The sequence below is a fragment of the Lactuca virosa genome, chromosome 7 (assembly GCF_052849685.1).
Source record: "Lactuca virosa cultivar CGN04683 chromosome 7, Lactuca_virosa_CGN04683_v6, whole genome shotgun sequence".
NCBI lineage: Eukaryota > Viridiplantae > Streptophyta > Magnoliopsida > Asterales > Asteraceae > Lactuca > Lactuca virosa.
In genome coordinates, this window is record NC_136432.1 from 217945687 (window position 1) to 217956372 (window position 10686).

Here is a 10686-nt window from a genome sequence, read left to right on the forward strand (position 1 = left end):
TAAAGTTTGCAACTTTACGTGGAAACCATGCCCTAGGAGGTTGGATCTGCAATATGGAGCTTTGGGTGGCTTAAAAACACCTCTATAAGGAATGGACTGCATGAACTCGACGAGTCGCATAGACGAATCGGCAAGTCCGATGAAGATTGACCGTGGTTGGGTTCTGCATGGACTCGGCGAGTCAGTAAGGGGGCTCGACGAGTCAGTAATGGTTTTCCCCGACTTCTGGACACGCATGGACTCGACGAGTTGGTTGGAAACTCGGCGAGTCGGTTAGGGTTTCATGACTTCCTGAGTTCTTAAGGAACTCGACGAGTTGCTAGCTGCACTCGACGAGTCGGGTGAACATGGACCGTTGACTTTGACATTTGACTTTGACCAAGGGTTGACCAGTTGGACTTTTGAGGGTATTTTGGTAAATTGGGATTCTGATGGACTTGGTCCTATGGTGGTGATAGGTGGTTGAGTTCGTGGCTGCGATTCGAGAGTTTTGCATTATCGCTACAGTTCGACATCTGCGAGGTGAGTTTCCTCACTATACTCAAGGGTCTAAGGCACCAAGGTCGGCCCTTTTGGATTGTTATCCTGATATGTCATGCTAGTATGAGTTGTTAGGTCAGTATACTGGTAGATAGGATGGTATTATGTTGCTATGATCTGTTAGATCAGTATCCTGATAGATAGTAAGATGTTATGCTAGTATGATCTGTTAGATCGGTTTGTCTGTCTATAGATTGTTATGTGATTATCTGATATATGTGCACATGTTTGATTGGTGGTTGAGGCTCATCTGCTTTGTGCGAGAGCCAACAGACCTGGGCATTCCAACCCGATGGTTGTGGGTCGTGAGTATTACATCCCTAGGATGATCGTGTTGGATAAGGTGTCTAAGTCCGTAACTATATTTGGTATGAACTTGACCCGACCCGGCATGGTACATTTGGGTTGCACTTCACCTAGCAATTTGTATGGATATATTTTTGAGAATAAGATGTTTATGATCTATTAATATATTATAAGTTATAATATATTAATATGAAATCATATTATTTAATTAGTGTTGATCAAGAATTGATTTTGGAATTAATTTAAAGATCAAAAGAGGCTAATTAAATATGGACTCTTTCATATATATGGATTGGGCTAAGATTTATTTAGGATGGGCTAAGAGTATATAGAAGTCCATGGATAGTCCATGGAGCTTTTAACCCATGGATCCTAGGTAAATGAAGAGTCATGGGTATTAGGGTGTAACCCTAATCCTTCATACTATATAAAGAGGGTCTTGGTTCTAGAATTGGCACTAGCGTGTGTGTGAAACAAGAGTGGACCGATTTTAGCAAGCATCATATTCTCTCAAGTATTTCCAAGTTGTTTTGGGTGATTTGTAACACCACTTGAGGCATCCACACTATTGGTGCTAGGCTGTAAACTCCAAGCAATCAACCACAAAAGAAAGGTATGTTATTCTACTTAAAGTTTTGTATTACAAGTACCCCATAACATGCTAGTTAGGTTGTAAACCTTGGAAATCAAATTTGTATGTATTTTAGAGAAAACATAGATCCAAGGTTTCTAGGGTTGCATGTACACCATAGGAGTGTTAGAATGCTCATAACCCAACAGATCGGACTCGTAGTATGAGGGCATTCCAACCCGATGGTTGTGGGTCTGGGGTATTCCATCCCGATGATGATTGGACCCATAGTATGTTGGCATTCCAACCTGATGGTTGAGGGCCTGGGGTATTCCACCCCGATGGTTGATTGGACCCATAGTATGATGTTTGTGTTTACGTATATGTTGATGTGTGTATGGGTATGTTGGGGGAACTCACTAAGCTTCGGGCTTACAGTTGTTGATTTTTGTTTCAGGTACTTCTGATAATCGCGGGAAGGCAAATGTGTGAGCGTACATCTCCTATTGTTATGATTTGATTCTGGGATATTTTGACACTGAACTATTTTGAAACAAGTTTTGTAATAATCATTGGTTTTGAAATGTTTTTAAAAGTTTAAATGTGGCATGATTTTTTTATGGATGTTACATATTAACCTTGCTTCTCCATTCTTTGTCACAACTATATAGGGATGATATAAACGAGATGGTAATTGTTGCTAGGCTCACACTAGTCGGTGATTGGCATCATTAGATTAGATATTAAATATAAAATTACTTTGTAAGGTTTTCAGAAAAATTTGTTTTATTCATTATGTTATTTAAATTTTATTTATTTCCTTCGTATCATCAAACATTTCATTTTTTTTTTTTAAGATTTATCAATGTTATAAAAATCTCGAGTGCCCTCCATTAGTTCTTATGCAATGCCTAAATACTTAATCCCCACCTAGGCAACTATTCAAGCTGGAGGAGACTATAAATTTTTAACAACTCGAATGAGTTCTAGATCAATAGAAACCTTTTGCATAATAATTTGTGACTTTTACCTATTTTGTGATATTTCCACATCAATTTCTCAACAAAAAAAACCTTGTTTTCTCTCTCTAACCATATCATTTGTTGATAGGAAGTTAGGAACGTGTTACAAATATCAAAGCACAAGAAATATATATTAAATCAGTATAAAGAAACGTGTTATTATATATACACTATAACCACTAAAAAGAAAACAACCAACTAGCCATGTCTATATTCGATCTTTGAACATGTACAAACTTAGATATGAAGACTTCCTCCGTATTTTTCGCTGACAGACATCTATAATTCCATTCAAACAAAAAAAAAATCAATATTAATAAAATAATAATCAAATAATGTTTTAAAATATAAAAACTTTTTACCTGAAGTTGTGGAAGAGTTATATTGTAGACTTGTAACAGAACTTCAGACTTTCCACTCAACCTAATAACACCAAAAGCAATTAGAAAATTAAATCCGATCATAATTAAAAATAGCCAACTGAATTTGTGTGTGTGTGTGTGTGTTTGTGTACCTTTTCAAAAGGCGAAAACACGTATGTATTTCCTCAAGATCCGAATCTAGTTTCAGTTGTATGTATTGTTTTAGAAGCTCACATAACCAGTTAATCCCATTATCATCATTATCATTACATAATAATAATAATTCTTTACTTGAAGAAACGGTTTTTAGCAACAATGAAGATAAATCACGCTTTGACTTTAGTTGACTATATGTATTCGAGAAAAGCCTCAAGATTTGTATATCACTGGATCTGAATTTCTCAACCCACTGTGGTGGGTCCCCGACCCAAAGCTGACCCGTTGGTGGTGGGTCCCGTAAAGGAGAATCTGAGCCCGGGTTTCTGTGAGGAGGAAGAAGGTCAATTATGTCATTTCTTATTTCTTCAGGGAGTTCTTGTAACACTGAAGCGTCTATTTGACTTAAAGATGTTGGCATTGTTTTGATAATTTCTGAAGTTGAAGCATCAGTAGCTGATATTCCTGGTCAAACAATGGTCAAACCCCTTAAAACACAAATAATTTTTCATACGATTTTTTTATATTATACATAAATAAAAAGTATAGTTTTAACATCATTCTATGTTTATTTTAGAGTAAATTACAGACAAGTTGTTTTCAAAAGCCATAATATATACATTTTTTCTTATTAAAAACGATTGCTTTTTCATATTCTTTTTAGAAAACAAATAATAACATGTTATAGCCCATTACAGTGCTGACGTGGCGTTTGAATAGCAAAATTTTCGTTATAACCATAAGTTTTTTGATTCCATTTTCGAAAAAACCATAGTGATGTGGCGTTTATTATGATTATTATTTTTATTACTATTATTTACAAGACTAAAACGTTAAACGTAATAAAAGTTCATTAAATCCATTAAATCTAGTTATTTTTAGAAAATAAAATTATAATAAAAGTGGATTCATATTTTTACCTTCGACATTTCCCTGCAAAACAGATGAAGTTCCAATTTCAATGGTTTTAGATTTGCGTTTTGAAATAAAGCTTTTTAATTTTCCACCATAAAAATCATTTATTTCAGAAAGAATTTCGGGAGGAAGAGATTCAAGAACTTCTGAATCGAGTTCACTCATTGGTGGGACCTCCATTGTTGAATTGCTTGTTGACTGATGAACATGATCATCAATTTGTTCCTTTTTATTTTTAATTTTTAAATTCTCCTTTTCTTTACATGCTGAAGCAGATACAAGCCAAGATCTTATAGAAATCTTCTCATTCCCTTAAAAAAAAAAAAAAAAAAAAAAAAAAAGTTAAATTTGTAGAATAAAAAAAATATGAATTATTTTATAAAAACTATGTAAAATATAAATACCTTGATTACAATTATCTGAACTTTCTAGTTTTGTAACTTGAAGGCCAACTCCCCTTATGTCTTTCACATCTACACCAATTAATAATTTCTTATAAACTTTTTTTTTTTAAATAGACATAAATATAATAGATGTGTTATATACTTATATGTGTTATACACTTATTATACCAATATGGAAATGACTGAGGAGCTGTTTAGTTATCCTCTGAAGAACATCCACGTCATCAGTTGCCATTGGAACCTAAACACCATTTTCTTAAATCAAATTTTGTAAAGAAAACGGGATTAAATTATTAAAATTAAATAAGTAATTACCGTTATTGTATGACTAAAATTATCACAATCACCACATCCCATATACTTGATTGGCTCTTCATGTGTCTTTCTCTTTTTAATCTACATTTCCATTTTCAAAATTGTTATAACTTATATTCATAAATTAATCGAAATAACTAAGTATTTATTTATTTATTAATTATAAATAAACCTTAAGTGTAAAAGTCCTTCCTCTAACTCCACATCCATGTAAACGCAAAGAGACCTCTTTGCATAAACTCAGAAGAAAATTTTGTGTCTAAAATCGAAAAAAAAAAAATTATATTAAAAAATGTATCAAAGGGTAGTTTTGTAATAATTGTGAAAAAAAAAATACTAACATCTTTCATGTCCTTGAACCTTACACCCCAATTTACATCCGCACCTACAGACTTGCTCTCCTGAAAAATGTACGAATATTTTTAAAAAAATATAAAAAAAAAGGTGAAATTACTAAAAAGGACATATTACGTGTAATACCTGAATCATGCCAACAAGCCGATTATCTATCCCCCTACAATAACTCCATAACATGTCACCTGTTTTCTGGCCAAAATCTTTTTGAAGAGTTTCCTAAAAAGGGTAAATAATCAAAAAAACACAAATTACATAGAAGCGAAAAAAAAAATAAAAATATAATTTTAAAATCATAGAAACCTTGGATATCATGCGTAAATCTCCACAAGTTTCAATATGTTTTCCTTTTAATTTCTCATCTAAAGCACGACCAATTCCTGGAAGTACTTTAACTGGAAGTTCCTTTAAAAAATCATTCACCTGAATCAAATAATAAATTAAATACAAATAATAATAATAATAATAATAATAATAATAAAAGAATCATTTTTAGATAATACTAAAGATAATGAAAATGATGGCTGATGGGATTACCTTTTCAGGAGGAAGGTAACATTGACCATTTGGTTTGGCTTTTCTTGTAGCTAATCGAGCCATAAGTATATTTCCAGAACTACCCCCGCTTGCAGTGCACCCTGTTGTATCAGATATTTCCTTTCGTATCAATGAAACTAAAATCTCAGGATCTTCCATTTCCAAATCTGTAATATCTAAAATTGCTTCATCACAACTCATAGCTTGCACTTTGTTACAATGCTTATGCAATATCCTATAAAACTGATCAGCCACCTGTAAATATAAATACAAATCAATATCGTGTTTTTTTTTATTAAAAAAAATTATTAGGAAAAGGATACAAGAAAACAATCAAACATGTTACATGCCTCTTCGTATGCTTCAAAGTTGTAAGGAACAATAACAAGGTGAGGACAAAGTGCTTTTGCATCTCTAACAAAGATTCCAGCTCTTACCCCTGTAAACACACAAGGCGCCACATAGGCATGATGATATGGATTAGAATATTATATAGACTGAGTATATAAGAATGTCAGGTGCGTACTAGCTGAAAAGCTAGCTGTTAGCTAAAAGCTGAAAGCTGAAAAGTTAGCTGTTAAATAAAAAGGTAGCTAATAGTTGATAGCTGAAAAGCTAGCTAATACAAATAGTGTTTGATAAAACTAGCTAAAAAGGTAGCTTAAAGATATAAAATGACATAGAGTAAATTACACGAATGGTCCCTATGGTTTGGGGTAATTTGCACATTTGGTCCCTAACTTATTTTTTTAACACAGAAGGTCCCTACAGTTTGTTTTTGTTGCGCGCTTGGTCCTTGTCTTACCTAAAAAGACTATTTTGCCCTTGATTTTTTTAATTTATTTAAATAAGGTGGGGTAGGTAAGGTAAGGTGAGGTGGAAGTGGGGTTGGGGGTGTGTTTATTTAAATAAATTAAAAAATCAAGGGCAAAATAGTCTTTTTAGGTAAAACAGAGACCAAGCACGCAACAAAAAACAAACTGTAGGGACCTTTCGAGTTAAAAAAAATAAGTTAGGGACTAAACGTACAAATTACCCCAAACCATAGGGACCATTCGTGTAATTTACTCAATGACATAAAAGGGCATTTAAAAGAATGTGTTTCTATAATGAATTAAGGGGTATATTTGGAAAATTTTAAAAAAGCTAGTCTGAGTCTGACCATGGTCTCGAGCAGGGTAGTTGGCTGATGAAATTTCAGAAGTGCCACGTGGATTATCGGAATGACAAACAGCAACCGGTTTATCCCATAACTCAGGGCGATTTCTTATAACAACTGATACAAAAAAACAATCCTGAAAAGTGAAAAGTACTTAGTCATTATTAATGAGAAATTAACTACGGGAAATGAGAGTGTGAGTAGATATAAAGAAGATGGAAATAAATACCATGTCGATATGGACAATTGTTTTTCTCTGACATGAAGATGAAGGATTAATGGAGATTGAAGGTTTAGATGAATTGGGAAAACGATTTCGGTATCGATTTCTCCAAGTTCCTATAAAGTGTAGCCTAGAATTCTGTAACACCAAAATAAGAAAATAACATTTTATGTCAAAAATTCGAAAAAAAAGATTTAGAGAACACAAAAGTTTCACCTTGAAGTAAGTCTCTACAAAATTTGGGTCTAGAGAAGTTGAATGGATCTTGTTGGAAGAATCTGAAACGATTGATGGCGATTCTGTAATATTTTGAATATCTGAGCATCGACTTCCTTCAGATGCAGAAGGTGCTTCATTATACACTTGAGAATCAGATCCTTGATTAGATTGCTTTACATCTTCTACAGAGTCACTTACTTCAGATGTATTGATATCTGAAGTCATGGGAACATTTGGAGAATCGTTTTTGTTTCTTGAATCTAAGAAAGTTGTCAACTTTGGTTGGTTATTAGCTTCACTAGCTATCTGTTCAAGTTGATAAGGAACCCCTATACACAACAAAAAAACATAAAATAAACTTTCTTCAATATTGTAAGAAACATTGAAAACTAGAAAATGAAATTAACAAGTTGAGCTTACAGCTTAATAACTTATCAGCTGCAATACAATCCAACACCCATGTAGGTTTCACCACTGGAAGTCCACGACTAAAGGACCTATATAACATTCATCACCAATAATAAAAATCATTTGTTTTCAAAAACTTGACTACATTTTATAGAATAAGGTTAAAGAAGAAGGAGTGGAGTGTGGACCTTAAATTCTTGACTTTGCTTTCAGGAAGATTACTACAGATTATATGAGTAACACGCTGCCTTGAAAAGTAATTTTCAAACCTACCTCCATGCTTTAACATGTAACCACGCAGTTCCTGAAAGTATGTCATGGAGACACTTTCAATGTGTGAATGGAAGTTAGCAATAAAGGGAATCAAAAATGAAATTATTGTAAGAAAATGAAAACCTGAGTAGAAGGGACAGTGTATCCATCGACAAAAATAGAAACACCGTAAAATACAGGTTTCTTGGAGCCAGAACCACCATGAGATGAGCTTGAAGCTTCGACATCAAACTGTTCATGTAGTTTCCTGTTCTTCACTGCCATATAACTGAATCCAAAGGAACTTCATCGTTCAGGATAAAAAGATATACAAAAATAAGATCAAAATATAAGAGACACGCATCGAGAAATTTTATGATACTTTATAAATAGATATACCAAATCAATAAATGTCCACAATTTGAGTTCATGACCTAATTGTGCGAAAATGAAACCTAAAAAGGTCGGTTTTTTGATAGAGAAGTCAAGTGAAAGAACCTGCCAACATCAGTGAATGGTGCACTACGGAAAGAGGAACGAGAAGAAGATCGAGAATTAGAACCCCAAGCCATGCCTAGGGTTTGTTGTCCACTGTCTCCATCTTTCTTCCTCTTCTTTTTGTTATGATTGTTCCCTCCGGTGTTGTTACTATTTGTCGAATTGAAGCTTCTCTTCGAATTGGATCCTGATTTGGTAGGATGAGAAGAATCCAAACTCATCTTTTTTGGCGCGAAAGACTTTGCAGGAAATCACCGTTTGTCTGATAATGAAATCAGAGACTGTACTTTCCCCTCTTTTCAATTTTCAGTTTAGTCGGTGCAAACGGAGCACACCTAAAGACAAAATTACATAAATGGTCCGGATAGTTTACAGGAAATCACTATTTGAATTAGGTTTATATGATAACATACTTGAAGGTAGTTGTTGACTGAGTCGTGCCAATATCCCTTGTGCATTAGAGAAATTTCCAGATATTATTAGCGTAGTCACAAAAAATAGTTGCTTAAATAAAAGTTGTTTCTAGTGGTGAATGTTGGTCATGTGATCATATCATTTTATGTAATTTGAACTAACATGTGAGTTAAGGGGTTTTATAATTTTTACTCTAATATATGTACGGGTTTGTGCGGAGTGCATGCATGTATAAGATCGAATTAGAAGCCAGTTCGACGACAAGTCGGGGGTCCGGGGGCAGTGCCCCTGTGTCCGGGGTTTCAAAAGGGGCAGCGCCCCTAGCGGGGTCCAAGGGGCATAGCCTCTGGCTGGGGTTCCGCTGACGATTTCTTGAAGGTGATTATGGTAAACTGACGAAATTCGTCAGTTTTGAAAACCCTTGATTTCCTCATTAAATTCTGGATTTTCTGACTTGCTTCTAAAGCAACCCATGACGGCTAACCCTAAGAGGCAAACCCTAAATCTCATTTATTATATAAACGGATCTTCTCTTTGAGAAGAGATACACAACCATTAGTTCTCTTTTCTTCAGACAAACATAGAATTTTTCTAGCAATTTGGCTTACGATTTATGTGCCTAGAATCGTAAGTGTCCTCTTGGATTATCCTAGGCTGAATTTCTTGCAACCCAGGCATAGGGTAGAAATATCAATTCGAAAAGTGTTCACACGATCCAAGGGGTATCCAGATCTCCAAAATAAACCCTAATTCATCCAACAGTGAAGCAGTGGAGGAACGATGGTGACTCTTTCTTTTTTACTATTGTTGTCATTGATTTATGTTTGTGGAGTGGTAGTTATTGATTTTGTTTTTTGAGTACGTAGTAACTCATGACTTTGATAGAAAGTGTTGGAACTTTATGTCTATAAAGGAATGCAAGTTGGCAATTTCCTTTGTATCCCACATTGGTGGGGGGGGGGGGGGGAAGAAACTTTTGTGGGTTTATAATCTTATTCCCTTGATAGGCCTTCAAAGGCTTTAGTGGATCAAGGAATGGGCCAAGCCCACGCGCGCGCCTAGCTTAGCCTAGCACTAGCCGACGCCGCGAGTGCGCGAAATGGCGCGATTTAGACGCACTTTGCACTTCGCATCGGTCGCTGGGAGCTGAGGAGCTTTTATTTTTGACCGATCCGGTCAAATGGTTGACCGTCGTTGACTTCGTGGAGGACAAGTCGGGATATTCTAGAAGGATCAGGAAACGGCTTGCTTGGAGAGCAAGCCGTCGCCCTAGGGTTTCTGGGGTCGGCCTATGGGGGTCTGTTTCATGCCTTCTATGGTTTCAATACCTATAAATACAGCTCCCTAAGAGCCATATTGACTACTCACGAAAATCGAAAGCCTCGCTCCCACTCTCTGCGTTTTTCCCTGGTTTCCGAGTATTCGCTTTGTGTTTGTCGATTTCCAGTGATGTTGGAAGATCGATAGATCTGCATTAAATCCTGAGGTTTTACTATGTTGCTTACAGCCCGTAGAAGCGAAGTAAAAACCTTTAAGGACAGGAGTCCGATCCGTGCAGTTGTTTCAAGTTCAAGATCAACCATCAACAGGTCGGTTTTACTTTTCTGTCTTACATTTAATTTCGTCCAACAACAGGACAGTCTTCTTCTTCCTTTCTTATAATCAGATCTAATCGTGAAGGATTAATTTGGTTTTTGACGAAACTTGGTAAATATAACAATAATAATTGGATTTGTTATTCGCAACTAATCGACATATAATTCTCAATATTATTTGTCGGTTTCCTTGCGTGTCTATTAGTTTGATATACAACATTCTTAAATGTTTTTAGTTTTATTGTGATACATCAACAGACTAATGGACACTACTGCTAGCCTCCACTTCATGAACCAAGAGTTTGCCAAACTTGACCAATTCGATGGTCAGAACTACACTCGTTGGGCCGAAAAGGTCAAGTTCATGCTTCATGTTTTGAAGCTCTCCTTTGTGTTGGACCCAAATCTGTCACCAGTTCCTACTAATCCAATTCCC

General features: G+C 35.3%; 1 protein-coding gene across 1 annotated transcript; it reads right to left on the reverse strand.

Moving 5' to 3' along the window:
- Positions 1 to 2549: 2549 nt before the first annotated feature.
- REV1 (DNA-directed DNA polymerase) lies at positions 2550 to 8593 on the reverse strand. The gene is made up of 20 exons (XM_079060601.1): positions 8242 to 8593; positions 7888 to 8032; positions 7680 to 7795; positions 7504 to 7580; positions 7081 to 7412; positions 6871 to 7002; positions 6645 to 6777; positions 5833 to 5921; positions 5483 to 5737; positions 5249 to 5368; positions 5072 to 5164; positions 4933 to 4992; positions 4764 to 4850; positions 4592 to 4672; positions 4445 to 4517; positions 4277 to 4345; positions 3878 to 4183; positions 2954 to 3422; positions 2802 to 2862; positions 2550 to 2718 (listed from the first exon to the last, which is right to left on the reverse strand). The coding sequence occupies exons 1-20, from the start codon at positions 8460 to 8462 to the stop codon at positions 2677 to 2679; spliced, it is 2961 nt and encodes a 986-aa protein (XP_078916727.1). The 5' UTR covers positions 8463 to 8593; the 3' UTR covers positions 2550 to 2676.
- Between the last annotated feature and the right edge of the window lie 2093 nt (positions 8594 to 10686).